Source organism: Telopea speciosissima, chromosome 11 (genome assembly GCF_018873765.1).
Source record: "Telopea speciosissima isolate NSW1024214 ecotype Mountain lineage chromosome 11, Tspe_v1, whole genome shotgun sequence".
NCBI classification, from domain to species: Eukaryota; Viridiplantae; Streptophyta; class Magnoliopsida; order Proteales; family Proteaceae; genus Telopea; species Telopea speciosissima.
The window spans coordinates 53,862,437-53,886,809 of record NC_057926.1 but is presented as its reverse complement, the minus strand read 5'-3'; the positions used below and the strand labels follow the sequence as shown (position 1 = coordinate 53,886,809).

Sequence of the window (24,373 nt, the reverse complement as noted above, 5' to 3'; positions counted from 1 at the left end):
CAATACCTCTATTCTATATGTCATATTTCAAAGCATACTACTTGAACCCTAAGTATCAATATAACAATAAGCTTGGGTTGGAAACTCAACTTATTGATCTTGTGAAACAAGTAGTGAAGAAGTTGGAGCGGATGGTGCACTACAAGCAATTTGCAAACAATGAAGTGAGTTCATTTGGAAACTCAACTTATTCATGCTTCAAATAAGTAGTGAAGAAGTACTTACTAATTTTCCACATGGGTGTAGATCAAGGTATTTAGGGATGCATTGGGAAGTTTTGAACCGAGGTCGCGATCTAGGCGAGCACGTGGTGATGCTTGGTAATTCTTTTAAGTTTTAAATTACATATGTATTGAAATTTGAAATTGAAAGTTGAAACAACATTTGACACATGTCTTTTTGTTGTAAACTTGTAATGCAATGAATGGTGGGTTGTTGTATGGGAATCGGCTGAAAACTTAAGAATAATAGCAATTAAAGTCCTTGCCCAAACATGTTCTGCATCCGGTTGTGAGAGGAACTGGAGTACCTTTGAACTCATCCACTCCAAGAGGCGCAATGATTGGGGTCTCAACGTTTATCTCGACATGGTGTATGCGCTCTGAACTTGAGGCTGAAACTCGCAACACATACGCAGGGACATGTGGGACGAGGGGCACCATTGATCTAGCCGACATCTTTCAAGTTGACTCGGCGATGAGGATCCTATTGTGGATTGGGTGAGGATAGAGGTGAGCCAGGTGTTGGATGAGGAGGAGGTAGGCCCGACCCCATGATAGCTTCCGAGATTGGTGTTGATGTGGGCGAGTATATGGTGACGAGGTCGAGATACATGCGAGGAAGCCTCACCCATACCATTCCAGCCACGTGGTGGCAATGTTCGCGATGATGAAGACTGTCTAAGTCCTCAAATGATGATGATGATGATGGTGATGATGGTGATGCTGGTGGGGGTGATGGTGATGTTGGTGGTGGTGATGCTGGTGAAGAATTTGATAGCATGCGAGAGCGTTATGTGGTAGGCCAGGAGGCCCAGGATACGGCACCTGTAGAGCCACTCCGATTCACTGGAGAGACACAATTTGATCATGCCACACAAGATACTGACCACTGAGCACGTGCCCCCGCACCCCCACCTCGAGAGGCCCCCTACATACATACAACAGAAGCGTAGGGGTCAACAAACACAGTTGCAACCTGATCACATGGACATTGATAACCTATCTAGCTCTGTTGGTGGTTTGAGTATGGGTGATAGGGAGGGAGGACCGACTGGACATTGGCGTGCCCCATCTTTTGACGCACATGCCACTCCATTGGCATCGGATTATGGTGCATCACAACCTTACGGTGGATATGGATGTGGATCATCATCATATATGGGCGATTTAGTGGGTAGGGGACTATGACTACGATCCCATCCTAGGGACATCTTGGATCATCTTTTGTAGATAACATCTTTGCATACCCTAGCGAACCTAGCTACCAACCTCACCACCATACATGCGCCAATGCCATCGCCTCTTGCGCCGGCGCCAACATCATATCATAGTGGATCATCTTCTTCACGGACTGGATCGATTGGTAACCCTAGTTTATATCCTAGGATAGGTTGCCTACAGTATGTTGATGATTCCATTTACTCAACACTTGTGGATGACTACACTCGTTTCTTCTCCGATTCTGTACCGTGGTCCACATATGTCCTTCAAACAGAGAGCAATGGACGTCGACTCTTGCGAGGCATGAGTGGGATTGATCCAGGGAGGCACAGTAACTACTATTAGCAGTTTAGCACTTGTAATTTGTAACTTAAGTTGTGATTTCATTAATCCATGTGTATTTAACTATTTATACATTAGGGTCGGCGACCGTATGTCAATCAAGGGTGCAAGCCCAAAACACCAATTTGAATTCACATTTTTACAATTTTATGGTTTAAATGTGTTTATTAAGCTTAAATAAGGCTGTCCATGAAGTTTCAGGCCTAGATATGGCCAAATACCCCCCGAGATGGACCCCCGAAATATTGCAGAAAAAATGCAATATCTCGGGCATATTTCGCGATATCTCGGATATTTCGGATATCTCTGTAGGCCCGAGATACTGATATATCGCGAGATATAGTACTATGGTTACAACCTTCTAAAACACTATTATGTACATTGTTTTCATTTAGAAAGTTGTAGAAATAGATTTTCCATCTCTCTTTAATCTTCTTGTCGTTGGGGTTTGTGATCAGCTCAGATGGAGTTGAGGTAGACAAGGAAAAGGTACGGACCATAGTGGAGTGGCCTACACCGAAGTCTCTTATGGAGGTACTGGCCTTTGGACCAGCTTTTGGCCCAGGTTCTGTAAAAGAACCTTGTGAGCCAATTTCTCCTTGCATCACAATTGTTCTTCAGTAATGGAATCGTTATCTCCAACTTACAAGTCTTAACCTAAGCTCCATCCCCCTATGGGTCTCCTTGCCTGGATTACCGCTCCACTTCTGGTGTGAGGATGGACTTAGTATTGTTGGGTGAGTTCTTGGGAAGCCTCTTTATTCTGATGGGAGGACAAAGCAGTAGGATAGGCTCGCCTTCACCAGAATTTGCGTAGAGATCTCTGTTGATTCTCCCTTGCCATCTTATATCACTGTTGTTGATGACGATGGATTCTCTTTCAAGAAAGTCATTTGTTTCGATAGGGTCCCTTTGCATTGCACCGGTTTCAAGGTCTTTGGCCATCCATAGGGAAAATGCTCCATTCGCCCTGCAACTACAACCAAACATCCTCAACACCATGACAAAGTGCTTCCCCTTCCCCCTTGGGTGTTGGCGACTAAGGAAAATCTCCTTTGGCAAGCTACCTTGTCTGCATCTCCAAATTGCTCTAGTAACCAGGAATTTGGGCTCCAGACATCTATCACCTCTCTCTACCCACTCAAACCCTCCCATCATCACCTCCTCTAACACCACCAACCCTTCCCACTCTTGCAATTGTCATCGTTGTCGGTTGCACGAATCCAACAGTCGACGTACCTCTGTTTCTACCTCTCCCTAAGGTCATTAGCCTATGAGCCATCTCCTACCGCTAATCCGTCAGCCTCTTGGGGCCATCGGTCACAACTGATTCTTGGCCTTGGGTTCTCTGAACGACAGTTTTGCCTCTGAGGAGTTTGTTGCCCCTACCACCGCCACACCTCCCCTTGTTCTACTGCCCTTTGCCAGGTCCAATGTCTGCAATCCTTCCTCTATGTCGCAGCAACCATTTGAAACTTCTCCCACCACTGTCGAGTCGCATTTATCAACTGTCACCTTGGCCCCCCAATAGTTTTGTGATATCTTCTCTAATCACCCACCGAACTTTTTCAACCTCACCCCTCCCTCCCCTTTTACCTCTCATAAATCCTCTGTTACGAGGCCCACTCCAGGAGATATTCCTACTCAAACTCAACAATATACTGGGCCTTCAATAGTTCCTTCCCCCCATGGGGCCATCTCCAGACCATATGGCAAGTGTTCGTGTGAAAATGTGTGTCGAGTAAATATATGGACGTGATTAAAGATATGTATAATGATGTATTGACTAGTGTACTAACTCTGTGTGACGGGGGAATTGTAGTGAGTTTTCAATTACAATTTGATCAAGGATCAGTTCTAAGCCCGTATTTGTTTGCAGTAATCATGGATGAGCTGACTAGAGGCATTCAAGATCAGATCCCTTGGTGTAAACTTTTTGCTAATGGTATTGTCGTAGTGGATGAAACAAAATTAGGGATAAGCGCAAAGTTGGAGTCATGGAGATAAACCCTAGAACCAAAAGGTTTTAAAATAAGTGAAACAAAAAATAGAGTATGTGGTGTGCAACTGTAATTACAATAGGACTGAAAGCGGGGTGGTGAAAATTGATGATAGGGAGATAACGTAAAGTGAAAATTTAAGGTGCTTAGGTTCAAGTGTAAAAAAAGAAGGAGAAATAGAAGATGGTGTTGCACAAAGAATTAGAATTGGGAGGATGAAGTGGAGGGGTGCGTCTGGAGTGTTGTATTATCGACTTATTCCTTTAGAACTCAAAAGGAAAAATGTAGTAGACAGTTATAGTGTTGGGGTGGATGAGTAGTAAAGCTTGAAAAGATAAAATAAGGGATGAACAAATTAGAGCTGGTTTAGGAGTAGCTCCAATTCATGATAAGTTGTGATAAATTCATTTGAGGTGGCATGGACATGTCCAATGAAGGCCTTTGAATGCTCCAGTACGGAGGGGTGATTTGATTTAAATTGAAGGAGCTAAAAGAGCCAGGTGTAGGCCTAAAATACTCTAGAAGCGGTGAGTACATGCATAGCTTAGGACTAGTAACAAATATGGCTTTGAATATAGCTGATTGGAGAAAAAAGATCCATGTAGCCAACACCCCATTTAGTTGGGATAAGGCTGATAGGAATTGAGTACTCTTGACTTGCTTCCAATTCTAGAGAATTACAAGAAGATTATTCTGATGTCCTGTTTGAAATTTGAATTCAGTGGAGAATTCATTTTGTATTTGATTGGATTGGCAGTTTTACCTCCTCTGAATTTTGCACTTGGTTATTAATAATTTCAGTTTTTTATTTTTACACGTTCTTCTTGTGTCCTCCCTGCTTCATTGGTTTTGCTGCTTGACCTGTGAAGATCTAAGAAGCCCTTTTTGGGTGTATACTATTTCATAATGATGCTAATGAGGACAAGTTAACTACACTGCATACCTCTAGTTAGAGCTGTCTTTCAGAACTGAAATTAGTTGTATTGGTTCTTAAATTTTATATGATAGCTTTGCTTTCTGTTGATGTTGACATAAGTTGCCTAACAAATTGGTCATTCTTTTTCTCTTACATCCAGAGCCTTACAGTCCCTCTCCACCGATATTGATCCTCTCCCAAAAGATATTTGTGAGGAATTTGGTTTATTAACTCTTCATCACGTGAGTTGATTTCCTTTTAGCTTCCGTAAGAGTATGTGCAGCAGTGTTGCTTGATTTCCTTTAAGTTTGATGTTATCATGTTAACTCTTACATAGGAAAGCTCACTTTGTTGTTGAGCTATTATGATAGAATTTCTTTATTTACTCTTCCAATGTCGATTCTACTTGATGACTTTTATTTAAAGATCCATAATGGAATCAATCAAATGAAAACTATTTTGCATTAAATAAGATAAACCTGTCTTTCAAGTGACACTAATCGAGGAAAATCGAGTAACTCTTGAAGTGCCTTGTCAAATTAATTAGAGAAAATTACTTGGACACCCCCTGTACTATGGCCATTTTGCTTAGTCTCCCCAACGTTTGAAACAATTACTTGAACACCCCCTGCAGTATACCATTTCTTTCAAGTAGGTCAAGTCCGTTAGTTTAGTGATGATGTCATCGGTTAAATTTTTTGTAATGCCTAAACTACCCTTAAAGGGCAGTGAAGTGACCCTTTTACCCTCTTCCTCCTTCTCCCTACAACCCACCGATTTCATATTCAAACCCTAACAGATTTGAGAAAAAAATTCTTTTTTCTTAAACAAATTTCAAATCAAAATAACCCAAAACCCTTAATCGATTTCAGATTCAAACCCTAATAAATCTCTTTCGTGGCCGATTTAGGTACGAAAAAAAAAAATAAAAAAAAATCTGAGATGCCGCTGCCCTGTTGCCCAGAAAACAATCAGCAAACTTTGGACATCTTCTTCTTCCTTGATTTTTGATTGTTAAAAAAATGTTTAAACAACACATTGACTGCCGGTTCTTGAAGCAGCAGCCATGGCTGCCTTTTTTTTTTTTTTTTCTTGTGCATACATATATTTTCTGTTTTCTGTTGGATATTCGAAGACCCAGATCTCAGCCATCATACAGCCAATAGGACTGAGATTTGGAGGGCTGTTCCTGCCCCATTCAAGAAGCACTCGACCTGCCTTTGAAGGCCTGTTGAACACAGATCTATCAGATCTGGAATTTTCTCCTGGGATTCATATCGGCTCACTGGTTTTAGGATTGTCTCTGCTGCAATCTCAAGGTGCAACTTCTCTGCAGGTATTCTTTTGATCAGGCCCATATTCGAAGAATTTATTCTTTCTCTAGAGAGCTCCACTCGATCCAGGTTAAAGGTCTATTTGGCTGGCTGGTTTAAGCCCTAGTTTAAACCTTCTAATTCTGATTCTCTTCCTATTTTGGTGGACTGTTAATCGATCTCTCTGCTGGTTCTTTGGATCTGCTATTTTGCATAATCTTTTGGGGTTTGGCGAAGAGAGTGAGAGAAAGATTCTGCCGTCGTCGTGACGAAAACAATGGTTGGGGTTTTTCTTTAATGGCCGGCGGTAGGATATTCTGGGTTGTTTGCAATAAGAAGAAGAAGGGTAATTTGGTAATTTATCCACTGTTTTCTTTTGAATAGGTGACAAGGGTAGAAGAAGGGTAATTTGGTAATTTATCCACTGTTTCCTTTTGAATAGGTGATAAGGGTAAAATGGACATTTCCAATTAAACACTAACAGCAGACTAACACTGTCAAGTTTCGAGGGGTGTCAAGTAATTGTTTCAAACGTCGGTAATCGTAAGCAAAATGGCCATAGTACAGGGGGTGTCCAAGTAATTTTCCCAATTATTTACTGATATGTTTGTCTGATTCAATTTTTCTACATAGCTTGCCAACTTGGGGTTCAACTTGGTGACTCAGCCAAGTCGGCACAGTTCCCAAGCACCAAGAGTTGAGTCGACACATTGACTCCTGGTGCATATGACTTGAGTTGAGTCAACTCAGTGATTTGCCCCCAGTCTACTCAGTTAAATTCCGAGTTGAACTAATATTTTCAAAACATGCATCCATGATTTTGCTTCGATGTTGTTCATCACTGTTCATATGTTGCTCTTGGGGTGCTAATCTTTTACTTATTGTTGATATAGGCATACAGGGGAATCCATCATCCAAAGGATTTGAAAGAAGCCGATTTAGCTCGCAGGCGGCTAATATTTGATGACTTCTTTTACCTTCAGGTAATCTTAAATTATGCAATTTATTGAATAGATAAATTTTTTGTTCTGCATTCTAGATTAGCCATCCCGTCTTCTTACTTACCCTCCCACTCCCCCTCCCCCAAACACACACACATTGACAATCCTAGTGGTTTGTCCATCCAATTGGTCCAGGTTTTTAGAACACTGCTTTGGGGTCTCTTCTTATTGTATTCTTCATTCATCATTTTCTAAGAGTCAATGATAAGATATTTTATTAGAGCTTTTTCCCAACTAGACTACTTTATTCCTCTCTAGAACACTAGTCATAAACCATAGGACAGTTCAACAAGTCAGCTGTTAAACCGTTTGGCCTGAAGATTCGTTCGCAAGGGCCACTCAGGGTATTGATGCAACAACCAAAATGCAAGGATCGAGGTTTCAGTTTCTAGGCCGGTTTTGACCCTGGCTGAAACCGAGATATCCCAGATTTTGACTGAAACCTGGTTGAAACCTAGGTTTCAAGGCCTGGAAAATGGTTTTTTGACCAGTTTTTTGTGCTGCCTATTTTTACCATTTTACACCTATTCATGAATTAGTTTCACAAAAAAACCATCCAAAATGGTACTTGTGGTTTGGACCCAAGTTTGCTAGTGTACGTTGACTGCTGCTGTATACTATCTGTTGAATAATGTATACCAGAATACCATGGGGGTATTCTGGTCTTTTTGGTATTTTATTTATGCTTTATTTATGTACTTTTGAACAAGGGTAGAATTGTAATTAGGGTTGTGACACTGTTCACCTGAACAGTATCGTGAATAGTGTTTTCCTTTGTAATCTCTTTCATTATTATTATAAATAGAGAGCTTGACTGATCTCATTGATCATTCAAGCCATTCAGTCCAATTGTGTTTTGTTAACACTATCCCTATTAAAAACACTGGCTACATATAATTCCGCTACTGGAAATGTAAATATGCAATTTAAATAATCCAAACATACATTAGGTTAGGGAAATACAAGTATACAACACTCACCACTCAATACATGGAGTTTCATGGCGGGTCTAATCCATGAGCTGCGTACCACAGAGGATGTCGTCGACGCTCCTCTGAATGCAGCACAATGTATACCATGACCTATTTGTCCCCAGCACTATGTCTATGTACTAATTTTTCAAAGAGATTAGATTTGGGGGGCAAAAACCATCTCCAATCATGCAAATCCAAGCTGTAGTAGGGTTGAATGAGTAGAAAAATGTCAAAAAATAGGAAGAAATCAAGTGATTTGGCTGGCAAAATCCCCCTTGGCAGTATCGAAACTTGCCAAACTCCCAGCTCTCGGTTGAAACCAAGTGCCAAAACTTGCGAAACTTGCAAAACCTGTCGTAACAGGATTGAAACCGGATATGAATCAGTTTCGACCATTTGTTGTCTTGGACAAGATTGAAACCGAGTTGTCTCAGTCGAAACTTGCAGTTTCAACTGAGATCTAGAACCTTGCTAAAATGTGAATAATTGGCAATCCTAGTAGTCTATCCATCCAATTGGTCCAGGGTTTTAGAACTGCTTTGGAGGCTCTTCCTATTGTATTCTTCATTCATCATTTTCTAAGAGTCATTGACAAGAGATTTTATTAGAGCTTTTCATAACTAGACTACTTTATTCCTCTTTAGTAATACCATTCAAATGCTCAGACTAAAGAATGTATTAGAGTGGTTTTGATCATGCAACTAAATCTTGGTTTCGCAGGTTTCCTAAACGAGTTGGTCAGGTACTTGAAAAAATGCATGGTTTTGATTGGTTTCGACCGAGATGTTGGTAATTTCGCAAGTTTTGACACTGTTGCCCATCGAAACTTTGGGAAACATGGTTTGAAACCAGTACAGATACTTGTGTATGCTAGAAACCAAACCAGAATCTAGGACGGACAGTTATTTATGCCTAATATTTTTATTTCATTTACTTAAGACATAATTCATAAATAAGCAATTGCCCCCCTATTTGAATCGAATAGAAATAGTAAAAAAATCAAATTCCTAAAGGATAAAAAGTTAAACCCCCAGTTCAAGAACAAAAACTGGATTTTCGGCGGTAGGTGAAATTTTCAACTTTCTAATGTTGGGATTTTTCTCAAATCTATAAATTCCATAAATCTTAATATGGTAAAACATTGCTAACAACCAAAAGTGCGGTAAAATATTCATTTGTTTTGATGTCTAAAAAATTATTTTCATTCAGAGCCATTTTGACAACATTCGCGCACACCAAATTAACTTTGATCGGAACATAACTCCTTCAATATAAATCAGATTTAAGCAATCTTGGATTTGTTGGAAAGCTTTGTTTGGAAGATTAAATTTGACCGGAACATAACTCCTTCGATATAAATCACTTTTGGTTTTTATCAATGTTTTACCATATTAAGATTTATGGAATTTATAGATTTGAGAAAATCCCAGCATTAGAAAGTTCAATATTTCACCTACTGCCGAAAATCCAGTTTTTGTTCTTGAACTTGGGGGTTGACTTTTTGTCCTTTTGGAATTTTATTTTTTAACTATTTTTATTGGATTCAAATAGGGGGTGTATTTGCTTATTTATGAATAATATCTTAAGTAAATGTTTCATGAAACATTTACTTAAATGATATTTGGCATAAATAAGTGTGTGTACACTAGTAAACTTGGGTTAAAAACCACAAGTACCATTTTGAGTGTTTTTTTTTTGGGGTGAAAATAGTTCATGCATTGTGTTTAAAATGTAAAAAATAGGCTATATACAAAAAATCAGACCTAAAAAACCATTTTTGGGCTTCAAAACCATTGTCTCGAGTTGGCTGGGAAAAAGTACCAGGTTTCGAGCTGGTTTCGGTAGGTTTCGACCATATCTCGGTTTCAGCCTGGTCGAAACCAGGTCGAAACCCGAGATCTTGAACCTTGGTTTCGATCATGTTATTCTGTTGAATTTTTAGCTTCAACATATGCATTGGTGTGTTCAACCCTTGTGTGGCAGGAAAATTACATTTTTGGTATCTTTTATGAAGGGAGGTGTTGTGCATGATGCTTGACAATAGATTACCCTTTTCATTTATTTTTTTTAATAGGGAGAAAAATATTAGCAAACTATATTTATGTTTTAATATGATATGTTAGCTACATGAGAACATAAAGTCACAAGTATTTTGTAATGGAAATGAGGCATAGGGAATGTACTGATTATAATAGAGAGCTTTTGGTGGTATTTCTATTTGTGCATAAACTTGTAGTGGTGTTATTCAGGAGGTGTAATTGTGATTTTACGTTTCGGGATTCATGCACTGTTATGTATTGTGACTTTTCATGTTAATTCTTATTTCAGTTGGGAAGACTCTTTCAAATGCTTGATACACTTGGTACACGGATAGAGAAAGATGGGTTGCTGGATAAGTACCAGATAAATAAACTGAATGTTCTTCTTGTGGAAGAATGGTCCAGTCTCACGACGACATTTTTAAAAGCACTTCCATACTCCCTTACTCCTAGTCAGTTAAATGCAGTTTCAGAAATTATTTGGGATCTCAAACAGCCAGTCCCAATGTACCGGCTTCTGCAGGTTTTACATTTTTCGCAACATTTTATTTGATTTTTTTTTTTTCATGTTTTCATTATTTCTATTTTTTTTAATTAATCACCCCCCCCCCCAAAAAAAGAAAAAGGAATTAACTAATCAACTAAGCTTCAAATAGTCACTGAGGCATGAATATGTTGAATACTCAATAACTCACCACCATACCTCAATGATTTCATTAATCATGATATACCAGTGAGCCACCACCTAGACAAACCTAAGTTGTTTAACTATTATGCATATACATTGACCATATAGGCTAGATTTAAATTAGCTAAAATGTAAACTAACCATTCAAACAAGCTCCAGGTTCTCTGGGATAGTACAATGAAAATCATGAATGGATCAATCCCCACTCATGATTTTCATATGTTGGACCTTTATCGTCAGACCGAGCATAGACCATTTAAATGACTTAAAGAGCCTTTACCATCAGGATAAGCGTCTTTATTGCAAAGAGTTGAGAAGAGAGAATAGGAGAGAATATATTGGCTTGTCCATGAGACAGAGGCAACCACTTTATTTATAACCTTGAGAATATTACAAATATGGTATGATTGCACAATCACACAATTAACACATTAAACATGTGCATAATGAACTTGGACACTTTAATGTATTCGGGTCCGGTTCACGGGTCTATGGGTGATGCTCCCCCTCAAGTTGGTGCATAGATATCCCACATGCCCAACTTGGAGATAATCAGATGGAAGGATTTGACCGTTAAGCCTTTAGTAAAAACATCAGCCAGTTGGTTCTCAGTTCTAACAAATGGAATGCAAATCAGACCTTCAATCTTCTCCTTGATGAAGTGTTGATCAATTTCAACATGTTTTGTCCTATCATGCTGAACATGGTTATGAGCGATACTGATTGCAGGTTTATTATCACAGTAGAGTCTCATAGGTCCTTCCGGTGCAACTCTCAAATCTTGGAGAAGTTTCTTCAACCAGATAAGTTCACAAATCCCTTGTGCCATAACCCCTATATTCTACCTCATTACTGGACCTGAAAACCACAGATTGCTTCTCCAAGTTATCAAATTCCCTCCAAGGAATGTGCAATAGCCTAAAGTGGATCTTCGGTCATCAATGGAGCCAGCCCAGTCAACATCAGTAAAGGTTTCTAACTTCAGATTCCCATTATTTGAGAACAGGATACCCTTTCCAGGAGTTGACTTTGAATATCAAGGAATTTTGTAAACTGCCTCAAGATGTACAGTCTTCGAATCATGAAGAAAATGACTGACGACTCCTACGGCATAGGCAATTTCTATCCTGGTGTGAGACAAATATATAAGTCTGTCGACGAGACGTTGATATCTCTCTTTTCTACCGAGTTACCATCAATGCTGCTGAGTTGGTGGTTAACTTCAATGGGAGAATCTGCAGGCTTATAACCGAGCATCCCAGTCTCTTCAAGAAGGTCTCGAACATACTTCCTTTGGGAAATGAAGATTCCTCTATTGGATCTAGCTACTTCAATTTCCAAAAAATATTTGAGGTGCCTTAGGTCCTTAGTTTCGAACTCGGTTGCTAGTCGAGTCTTTAGAAGGGAGATTTCTTCCTGATCATCTCCAGTGATTACTATATCATCTACATAAACAATAAGTGTAGTGACTTTGTCAGTTATGTGCTTGACACATAGGGTATGGTCCACATCACTATCTTTGAAGCCAAACTTCAGCATAGCTTTCTGAAATCGACCAAACCAGGCACAGGGTGACAGTTTCAACCCATAAAGTGATTTCCGGAGTCTACACACTTTCCCGGTTGTAGCCAAGGTACTAAAACTCGGAACTCGACCCTGGGAAAAACCTAGATCTCGCGAGATCTCGGTCGAGTTGGTGCATTTTTTTTTTTTGAACTCGAAACCTCAACTCAATGGGTTTTAGACCTAGTTTGGGTCTAAAACTTGGTATTCAGCTTATTTTAGGCCATTTAAACACAATGGCATTATCAGATTTTGCAAAAACAAAGTCCAAATAGGACTTATACATCGGACCCTAAGTTGGTAGGCAACGATGTACTAAATTACCCTACTCTACACATAAATGACGTAATTTAGTAATAGAAAGCAAGCAAAACATTCAATTAATAGTAAAACAACTTAATAAGCATTATAAATGTTTAAGTGATACATCAAACTGTTTAACAATCTTACAATTATCATCACATAAAATTCCCTTGAATCAAACATTCAGTCCCCACTAGTACCACATAGTCTTCCCGTGACATAGTGTTGTTGTACTATTTACCTTTGAAAAATCCTTCAAATTTTACTGAATCTTGAAGATGTGTAGCTGAATCAACTCTCTGGCAAGTTACAACTTACAACTTCAAATCCAGAGCCAAAATGAGTCACAGCCAAGTCTTGAAGTTCAAATGGAGAAGAAAACAGGTTCTGTGCAAAACTCGATCGAGTTCTGTCGAGTTAGGTACACTTTAAAGAGTTAGATGGGTCAAGATCTGGGTCGACCTGAGATCTCAACCTAGATAATACACTTTTAAATATCGTATACCATCTCGTCTCGCCTTCTTGAAAAACCGAGATCTCGCAAGTTCTTGAACTATGGTTGTAGCTGATGATTTTCAAAGCCGGGAGGAAGAAAAAAGAAAAAGGGATAGGTCTTTTGTCATTGCCTTTAAGGCTAAAAAACTTGCTAAAAAAGAGAAGAGATTGATTTGCCAAGGCCCATTTTGATAAATCTTGAGGAATGTGTGCCTACAGGCAGAATATTCACATTATGTATAATATCCTAGCCCTCAATAGTTACAGATAGGTCTATATAACATAGAAAGGAGGAATGTCCATGACGTGTACGTGTGGGATGAACCACCACCCTTTGCAGAACTTTTTGTTTTTTTAATTGTCAACAACTATAGATGCAGCTCATATGCTTTCTTTTGTTGTTTGGCTACAATAACATCACTTGATTGAAGAAGCCATTAATGCTAGATCTGTAGGCTTCTCATCACATGAATTGAAATGCAACAACCAATTGTTCTTTTGACGATTAACCACTCCGGTAGAGACTACACAGAGTCAATTTTGAGAAAGTGAACAGTCAGTAACACAACTGTATTTGAGCTGTTTGCCTTTGAGGGTCTTCTCTAGTTTATACATGCTCGACAAGATCACTTCTCTCCCGGCTTGTTGTGGCCTCCCTGCATTAGGTTCGCTTATCCAACTGCTGAAGGTCCCATCCCACGTTTGTAGCACAAGATAACAAGGCTCGAACAGAGTTCATTTTTGCTACTGGGGCAAAAGTTTCCTAGTAATCAATGCCATAGATCTAAGTGAATCCTTTGGCAACTAGTCTGGCCTTATAACGAGCAATTGTTCCATCTGCATTTTGTTTTATTGTGAATACCCACTTGCATCCAACTGCCTTTTTTCTATAGGACAAGGCACGAGTTCCCAAGTGTCAGTTTTCTTCAAGGCTTGCATTTCCTCTATCATGGCATTCTTCCATTTTGGGTATGTGATGGCTTCCTTCCAACCCTGTTGAACAGACATAGAAGACAAAGAAGAAACAAAGGCACGATAGGAGGGGGATAATGACACAAAAGGTACAAAGTTGGAAATAGGGTGTTTGGTGCAAGCCCTTACTCCTTTTATAAGAGCAATTGGGCGATCATCAGGATTAGGAGGAGATTCATTACCAGTTGCTTGGATTGGTAGAGCCTGCTCGGGAGGCATAGATGAACATGGTATGTTTGGGATAGTCTTTCTCTTATGTCTAGAGTAGGTGATGAAATCTTTTTGTTTAGCATTAATCTCATCAACGTGCTCCCCCTGAAGAAGAGCAGTATCAATGACAAAGGAAGCCAAAGGATTCTCTTCTTCTAGAGTCTCCCCTTGAAGAGAAGACTGGTAATAAGGTTCCTCCTCAAGTAAAGTCACATCCATTGTAACAAACAATTTTTTGGAGGGAGGATAATAACACTTATAACCTTTCTGAGAAGCAGAATACCCAAGGAAGATGCACTTAAAGGCTCTTGGGTCAAGTTTTGACCGAGAAGGGGAAGTGGTTTGGGTAAAGCAGAGACACCCAAAAATACGAGGAGGAAGATGAGAAGCAATGGTAGGATTAGGAAGCTGGCTGATTGGTGTTTGGAATTCAAGGGCAGCAGAAAGAACCCTATTAATAAGAAAGGCAGTAGTAACCACATCATCACCCCCAAAAACACTTAGGAACCTGAGTGGTAAACATCAGAGAGCGAGTGACCTCCAAAAGACGGCAGTTCTTTCGTTCGGGGATACCATTTTGCTTAAGTATGCGGACACAGGAGGTTTGGGAGAGAATTCCATGGGTGTCATGATACTGAAGAAAAGAACCATCAATGTATTCCGTCCCATTGTCATTGCGGAGAACTTTAACCTGGGCATTGAACTGAGTTTGGATCATCCTGTGAAAAGACATTCCCTTTGTTTTTGATTCGCTTCTATTTGCTTGATGTAATTGGTCTGTATGTTGATCGATCAATCTCAGCTTCCATTAATTTTTAACTACTCTTTCTATATGTGTGTATATAGCAAGGGAGTGTGTTGCATATGATGCCAGAGTGCAGTTTTGCACCAATAGGGAGCATTTGTTGAGGAGAGAGGGTAATGCAAAAGTCGACCTTGAACCAGGGAAACCAGCTGGAGATCGATTGCAGCAGGATCAATAAAATAAAAGAAAAAGCTCAATAACTGAAACTGAAAATTTTTATTGCTATTTTCTGTTTACATATGAAAGAAGAACATCAAAGAATAGGAAGAAGAAGAAAGGGATATAGAAGGGGGGATAGGATCAACTATCTTAGCCAGGCGATCTCAGCCCATCATCCTCTCACCCATGGTATCTCACCGTTGCTGGATCTCACAGCCTCATCAGTAACTCTTTTTCTTCAATCTCTGTCCCTTTTCTGCTCAGCCACATAAGCAACCCAATCCTAATCTAAGTAAGAAACTAATACTAATTAATAAAACCTATAAAATAGAAACTAGACTTTAACTAGGGTTCCTAACAGAACTAGGATTCTCAGTTAGAATTACAACTCAAATAGGAAACTAAATTAGTGTCTAATAATAAAAATAACACCTAAATCAACTCCTCTAAGCCAGCAGTCCATATCAGATTATTTTTAAATATAGGGAAAATGTTTCCATCATGATTGTACTAGGAATCCTTTCCATATTGCCTACCACTTATTCAGCCACGTAGAGTTTTAATTTGGCAGGCTGGCTGTTGGAATAGATTTGGGGCCCCCCCCCTCTGAGAGACCACCAGTTGAATTTGGTGAGCTATCTCAATCCTATCGCCACCATGTATGGGCTTTCCTCCTTGGCTTTTCGATGGTTCTTGTTGAATTCATGTTGATTTCACTTCCTAGGCTTTCAAACTTTTTTGTTTTAAACCTTAGTAATGACACATGGGGATGTGAGATTGTTCTGAAATTCTAACCAAGTATAGATGATGATGTGGAGAACATGTCTAAATTTTGGGCCCTAACCAAACTATGACGTGGCAGTTTTTGAAGGTATGCAGGAATCGGTTCCATGCGTGGTGTGCTAGAACTCTGTCCCCTCTAATATTTATTAGTACAAGTCATTCATCAGTCCATCTGGTTGAAACCGAGTGAAACTTAATATGATGTTCTCATCATAACCAATGGGTTGGGCCTTCCTTGAGGATGGTACTTGGTTTACTTTTGGAACTTAGTTCCGTCTAGGAAAGGGAAAATTCCTCACGAAAGGCGTGCTAATGAGCAACAGTCTTAGAACCCTTTGAAGACTAACTAAGAATTTTCTTGTATGGTGATGGGAGGCCATGAATTGAATTCCAAGTACTAATGGTGTAAGTTGTGAACAGATGGCAGCCTGCTTCTGAAAAGTATGGTAAACTGGCTTGATTCCTCTCTTGTTCTTTCGTCTTTCCTAGCTTGCCTTGCACCTTTTGTTTTTGTTCTGAATCTTCTGATCCATAAATTGCTACCGTTTGGAATGTCTGAAGGGTTTCATTTCACAAAGAAAAGGAGTAAGGATCTCCCTTTGGTTTTATTTTTGTGCATAGGGGGTGGGTCTCTAAAAGTTTTTGTTACAATGTTTAACCTCCATCTGCTGCATACAGAAACTAAACTAGGTTGCATTCACCTGCCGAGGTTTTCCAAGATCTGAAAAATCATCTACGTGGTCGAAGGCTCCAAGCTGCGCAAGTTTTTTTTGTTCACCATGGTTCTTCAGGGTGATCTCCCTACAAAAATGCCTTCTTCATATCCTTTGTCTCTCCCTCTCTCATGTCTGTTGAAGTTGAACCCTTATGAACACTATTGAACCATGAAAGGTCAAGTGATGTCTGTAGACTCTACAAGTATTTTTCAAAAAGGTACATCCATTAGAAAAAGATTCTGAAAACAAAGATTGGTCAGCAACTTTAAGGAGGGATGAGTTAATAGTAGTGCAAAAAGTTATTTCTTGCATTATGGATTTGGGATAAGATTTTCATGGATAGTGGGTTACTAGTGACAGGTTAGTTGACTAGGGTACAAACCTCCCTAGATTACCAGCTTAGCAAGCTGGCATCTTCAATATACATAAATTTTTATTAGATAGTCTTTTATTGGAAATGTAATGTATGAGTTACTCATATGAGCCACTGATATTTTTTTGACAATGGGAAATAAATTTCTTATCAGGGTGATGTTGGATGTGGCAAGACGGTGGTTGCTTTCTTGGCTTGTATGGAGGTCATTGGCTCAGGTTATCAGGTCGGTTAAAGACGGCCCTTTTTCCAAATTATTTTTGGCCTCTCCTCCCTCTCTTCTATCCTAGTTTGATGATTGTTTTTATAAACCCCTACAGGACTATTAACTGAGCAAACTGGCATCTTCAGTCTGCTAGGTTTTGTTTAAAAGCATTTCTTTCTAGAATTGGTGACTGCCTCTCAAGACATATTCTTTCCATAGATCAGATTCACCTATCTTATGTTTATAATTCTTTGTAGGCAGCTTTCATGGTTCCAACAGAACTACTTGCTGTCCAGCACTATGAGCACCTTATGTCTTTGCTAGAGAACATTGAGGACCAGCGTAAACCATCTGTTGCTTTACTAACAGGTTCAACCCCATCGAAGCAATCACGACTAATTCGTAAGGCAAGGATTATTCTCTAAACTTCCATTCAGTTGCTTGTGAATCATGTAAGATTTCTACTGTTGACTTTGTTAGTTGACAGGGTCTTCTGGATGGAGATATTTCATTGGTCATTGGAACTCACAGCCTAACATCTGAAAATGTGGAATTTTCGGCTTTACGAATTGCAGTAGTGGATGAGCAACATCGCTTTGGTGTGATCCAGAGGGGAAAGTTTAACAGTAAGGTGGTTCTTTTTTTGGCTAACATTGCTTGACATTGGAGTAGGATATGATAACATTTCGTGAGCTTGTTTCTGAACTGCAAGTGTGATGACTAGTTTTATGATATGTTCCCTTTTAAATATTGATCGGTCTTCTTAAAGACATTATTTTGTTGAAGGGTGGGTGGCATAAAACAATTTTTAGGTATTGATATTAGTTTATCTGGTTAAAATATTTTTGTTGTGGGTTGGTAGATTAGTGGTATGTTCAGTCAAATTTCACTTTGTGTTGCAGTGTCAGACTTCTAACTATGTTTAGAGGAATTATTGTGGGGATTTACTAATTTTGGGTATTTTGTAGTTTAGCAGTTTTAGTAAGCCATCTGGCTACTGGCATAGGGAAATTTTCTCTATGTTGCTTTGGTTTCTATTTGCCATTTAAAGCACAGTTCAAAAACTTGTCTCATTTCTATGTCTCGACCAGGTCGAGACAACCAAAACCTTGAAATTTCACCGAAACATTGTATTTTTTCTATGAGTTTTGCTTGGCCATTTTGGGGTGTAAATGGCTGGAATGACCAAAATACCGAAACGAAATTATTGAAATAACCAAAATTTTGACGAAACGGTGTATTTTTTGGACCGAAATGAGTGAGATTCCGAAACAAAATGACTGAACGATCAAAACATTGTCTGGTTTGGGTTTTGGCGTTTTGAGCCAAGTAAGAGCCAAGTAACCAGGACCTTTCAAACTGATGGTCAATTGAGCAGGTTTGAGGATTTAGGTCAAATTTAGGGTTAGGGCTAGGGCTTTAGGTTGAGCTCTCTAATGGTAGAGAGGAGCACTCGGCCAAGGTTTGGTGAGTTTTTGATGGTTGGATATGGCTTGACAGTAAGTTAGGGTTTTAGGGTTTAATGGGAGATGAGGGGGATTAGGGTTTTGATGTAGGAATGGACCTAGTGTCACACCCCATCCCTCAATTCAGGGAAATGTGACGGGAATACCCCTGTATTCCACACCGAACTACAGGATCGACGCTTTGCTGTGTCATGTACACTGCCCGGGTTCTTATTCAAAATATAAGAACAGAAATCAGAGTTATGGCGGAAGAATATAAATATAATGATCACAATTAATTAGGAGTTCTATGTGATATCTTATAAGTAAATTAAACAGTTTAACTCAAATATCTCAATTCACAAGTATAACGCCAGTACTAATCACCATATAAGAGTAAGAGAAGAAAGTCAAGTATTATGTCATTATTACATTCATCCTCAAATTCACGAGCACTCCAAGCCTCAAAGTCCTTGCCCAAAGGGTAGCGCCGAATCACCCTCAACTGTGTCCACTGCCCCTGTATCTACATCTAAAAACAAAGGTTCCCGAGGAATGAGCTTACAAAGCCCAACGAGCGATCAAACCATTCACAATATACAACAATAGATACACCGTCAATGCATGCTAAAGTATGCACATCACATATGATGCATGAATGCTTTTGTTCAATTTTCCACATAGCAACAAGATTCTAAGTCAGGTTAAGTACTACAATAACACAAACAGCATCGTCGGCAAACGGTACCATAAACTGATGGCAATAAATGGTGCCATAAACGGATGACAATAACGGTGCCATAGAAACGGATGGTATTCCGACCATGTCAACCCCATGTTACAAAGGAAACCCGCGAGACCGAACTCACTCACCGAGTTGTCCGCGAGCCCCCAATACAAACCCCGTCCTGGCGTCACCGAAATACGGCGATGACTTCGTGGTGGGCTACCCCGGAATATGGTCGGGACCCATGGGTTTGCCCGACACCTACACCCTTGTCGGAAGGATCGTAGTACTGGGTACATCACTTCCTAGCCAGCAAACAACTATTGGATGCAATATTTAAATTTACAATCCCACACTGTGCGAGTGTAGCTGGAGATTGAGTCTAGAGTGCCTAATCCGGAGGTCACTAACCTCTCGTCTCTCCACCTTACACCCAAAGTCAAGTCAAGTACTACAATAACACAGGTAGCATCATCAGTAAACGGTACCATAATGACAAATAACGGTGCCATAAACGGATGGTATTCCGACCATGTCAACTCCATGTTACCAAGGAAACCCGTGAGACCGGACTCACTCACCGAGTTGTCCGCGAGCCCCCAATACAAACCCCGTCCTGGCGTCACCGAAATACGGCGATGACTTCACTGTGGGCTACCCCGAAATACGGTTGAGACCCGTGGGTTTGCCCGACACCTACACCCCTGTCGGAAGGGTCGTAGTACTGGGTACATCACTTCCTAGCCAGTAAACAACTATTGAATACAATATTTATATTTACAATCCCACACTGTGCGAGTGTAGCCTGGAGATCGAGTCCATAGTGCCTAATCCGGAGGTCACCATTCTCTTGTCTCTCCAGCTTACACCCACACCAAATAACAATACGGCGGGTGTGATACCGAAGTAACGGTCGGCCGGTCACCACTCGAATCAAATCCATCAATCAATCAATAAGAAGAGTTATAAACATAAAGTATTCTACAATGTCCATATTTTATTCTCATAAATATCAATATGCATAGTTGATCATGTTCCTTCCTTATAATAGCCAATTTCATTAATTTAAATAAATTAAAGGCGAAGCAAAGATGCATATCATACACACATTCAACAAACATGCACATCTAGTTGATGCCTAAAGAAAAACACGCCGTAAAATAGTTCAAGTGTTCGATCCACTCACAATCGTTGAAGCGTAGGTAATCTTATCTTCCGTGTAGTGTATAGTCCTCCCGTACGCGTTTGCTAGCCTAGCATGTCATCATATAAGTGTATAGTAGGTGAGAGAGCGTCAGTGTCCAAGGTCCGGAGTCAAAACTCCAATTCAGTACCAATTTGGCCTAGGCGGGTCATGCACTTGGCGGACTATGCAGGTAGTGTGACCTTTAAATAAAACAGGCGGGCTGTGCTCAATTTTACCCTGGCAGACGATGACAGCCCGAAAGTGCAAGAAATGGCTTGGATTGATTCCAAACCGTGGTTAATGGCCATGGGATCGGTTGGGACCTATGGGTTAATGTATTAGGCCTCCAAATGAGCCATTAAACATGTACATTGGATCCGAATTAGGTCCCAAGGCATGGATTGTGTGTTCAGTGCTCAAAACCTCAAAATGAAGGTCTATAAAAGGGGCTTTCATGGCATCTCAGCCAAAGACAAGGGAATGGGGTGTTCAAGGGTTCTAAATGGTGCTCTAGGCATCCGATTAGGTGAATAAACTAATTAGAAACAGAAGCCCTATGGTTTGGTAGGAGATTGGATGGACTCCAACATCGAGAATCCTCAAATTGGAGGTTCTTTAAGAGGGTTTCATGGCAATTAAGCCATGGGGCTGAGGATGGGTGATTCTAGGTCCATATTTGATGCCTTTAACATCAAATAGAAGGGATAAAGCATTTAGAGCAAGAAGCCCCAAGATCTGAACTAATATTGATCATTAACTCATCTAAACCTAACAGAAAGCAATAGAAATAGAGAGGGAAATGGTTACTTACAATGGGGAATCAATGGAACAGCAGAGGGGAGGTGTTCTTGAGCTTGGAGTGGCTCAATCTTCTTCTCCTCCACGAGCTCCAAGGTTGGTATGGGTTCCAATGGTGCTGGAAAGAAGGTAGAGCTCACAAATGGTGCAAAGATGGATTTGGGACAGCAAGGGAGTGATCTTCTTCCTTCTTCTTTCTTCTTTCTCTTTCTTCTTCCTCCTTCTCTCTTTCCTTTTTGCTTTCCACGTTCTCTCTCTTCTCTCAGGTGTTGGAGATGGGAGAAATGAGAGGGGGCTGTGGTTTCCACCTATTTTGATAAGGATTCAAAGGTGTGTTTGGTTGGGGGTTGATTTGGGGCTTGAAATAGGTTTTAAAACACAATAGAATCCAAATAGGTCTTAGGTTAGTGTTCTTAGGGTTTAGTTAGGCCATATGGGCCACAAATAGTCTAAAATAACCAAGGGGTAAGCCCTGGGTCAAGGCAAGATGAAACTAGATCGAAATAACATCATTTTTGTACTTGGCGGATGATGCAGTGGCGGACTGTGTGCATCGTCCGCCGGTTTCCCAGGCATGAGCCGCCGGGTCAAAATACAGCAGACCTCTGCCCACTGTTTTGGCCATAACTCGGTCGATACATAACGAAATGATGCGATTCGAAATGCGTTGTAAACTAGACTTAAAGGGCTACATTCTTCATGAAGAAACCATTGGTCAAATCAGAAGGGAAGGATCTTGAAATTGGGTTCAAAGATGGTTGTAGTGCGTTGACAGCAGACTAGAATTTGAATCGACTCCGACGATCTTGTCTACTTCGAGGATGTTAGGGTAACGGTTTAAAAGGGGTTCTAATTGGGGTTGTTATACATGCAGGGAGGACATGAAAGAGTATCAATAATACACATAGAAGCCAAGGCAATGATCAGGAACCAAATCATGTAAAATGAGCAAACAACAAGGTACAAGGTCTAAGTCTAAAGCTTGCCTAGTCAAGGTCTTCCTTCGAGACTTTGAAGGGCTGTATAAGCTACGCAACAACACATACACATGTATTATTAGTACAAGTTGGGTCACGGGTGTAACACCTAGGGTTAGGATCGAGTGTAGGGGGTGATGTGAGGGTGTTGTAGTTAAAGTATTGATGGATTTGGGTAGTTGAATTGATCTGGACAGAATGTAGATGGCTAGGGGTTTGATGGATCGATTGAGTTTATGGATGGATTGATGATGGGGATAGATGGGGCTTAGGTTAGAGGATTAGAAGAAGAAGGGGATGGCTAACAATAACAGTAACTTAATTGGAATTGCAGGTCTTCAATGGCAGCAACTTTGAAGACTAGAAAAAAGTCCTCCCGATCTACAAGATGCAAGAAGTTGATTGGAGATCCACCAATCCCTTCACCTTGATAGGATCCACAAGACAGCACTCACGATGGAGCTAGGCTGCAGCAGCAAGGCGGCAGCAGCAAAGGCAGCAAGCATAAGGCAAAGTTTATTTTTGAAATCTGAATTGTGGGGGAGCCTCCCACGATTTACTTTATTTATAATATGGAGGCCAATGGCCTAACACCTAGTCAGCTTAGGAATTTGAATCCTAAAACTGAATCCTATTACAAAGACAAGTCACTCCCTCACATAAATCGTGGAGGGGTGGGACAACTTAATTAAAAGCTAAACAATTTAAAAGATTCCCTAACAACCAATAGAAATATATCACTTAAATTGGACCATGATCTGAACCGGTTCAATTTAAGTTTACAAATAGACTGAAAAATAAAATATGGAAATTTAAAAATTAAATTAAGGCTCCTAATACTTGGCCCTAATCTTAGGGCTGCTTCTTCTTCTTGCAGATGCTTGGACCTGCATCAGCTCTCCCCGGCTTAAAAACATTCATCTCGGATGAATGGGTGAAGGCCATGTATCGTTCATACAACTCGGGGTCAAGCTTCTTGAAATCATCTGCATGTATCCAACTACTGTCCTGGCATGGGCGACCTTTCCATTTGACGAGGAAGGGATGGTAACTGGTGCCATATCGAGTGGTCTTGTGCATGTCATCTAGAACCTCCTCGATCACATCTTCAGTAGGTGGCTTGAGTTGAGGTAGCCTCAACATTTGTTCAGAATCACTATTGTCTGAGTGATGTCCCACATAAGTAAAGATCAGCCACATTAAACACATTGCTTATGCCCATATCGGCAGACAACTGTAGAACATAAGCGTTGGGTCCAATACGTTAAAGCACTTTGTATGGACCCATCTTCTTCGGATGGAGCTTGCTATTGACACCTGGCTGGTGTCTCTCTGGATTAACCTTGACCATGACCATGTCTCCAGGCTTGAACTCAACATACCTGCAATGCTTATCAGCTATAGCCTTGTAATGATCAGTACTGAGTGCTATTCTTCGTTGAACATCTGCATGCACCTCAGTTATGTGGCGTAGGAACTCATCGACTTTTATGCTGACCCTAGCTTGAGGGGGTAGGGGAAAAAGATCAATGGGACATCTTGGCTGAATCCCAAGTAAAATCTTGAAAGGGGTATGTCCAGTAATCCTGTTCATAGAGCTATTGTATGGAATGTGATTTACTAAATCCCAATCTAGCACAATTAACATGTGCGTAATAAACCTAGACACTATAATGTACCTAGTTACAATACACACATTAACAAAAGAACCAAACCAAGAACCGAACCGGTTAGGGAACCGGTCTACAATTCAGCACTCCCCCTCAAGTTAGTGCATAGATATCTCGCATGCCCAACTTGGAAACAATAGGATGGAAGGATTTGACCGTTCAACCTTTAGTGAAAACATCGACCAATTGGTTTTCAGTAGTAACAAACGGAGTGGAAATCAGACTGTCTTCAATCTTCTCCTTGATGAAGTGTCGGACAATCTCAACATGT

General features: G+C 40.3%; 1 protein-coding gene across 3 annotated transcripts in view; it reads left to right on the top strand.

Annotated features, from left to right (window-relative positions):
* Nucleotides 1-24,373, top strand: part of LOC122644647 (ATP-dependent DNA helicase homolog RECG, chloroplastic) — a 133,882-nt gene that overhangs the window by 70,283 nt on the left and 39,226 nt on the right. For 2 of the 3 annotated variants that reach the window (XM_043838034.1, XM_043838035.1), the window contains 6 exons: nucleotides 4,861-4,942; nucleotides 6,907-6,996; nucleotides 10,317-10,550; nucleotides 17,249-17,320; nucleotides 17,557-17,706; nucleotides 17,787-17,930. In XM_043838034.1, coding sequence (XP_043693969.1) covers nucleotides 4,861-4,942; nucleotides 6,907-6,996; nucleotides 10,317-10,550; nucleotides 17,249-17,320; nucleotides 17,557-17,706; nucleotides 17,787-17,930 — 772 coding nt within the window. The remainder of the gene's footprint in view (nucleotides 1-4,860; nucleotides 4,943-6,906; nucleotides 6,997-10,316; nucleotides 10,551-17,248; nucleotides 17,321-17,556; nucleotides 17,707-17,786; nucleotides 17,931-24,373) is intronic. The other variant, XM_043838036.1, reaches the window with a different exon arrangement.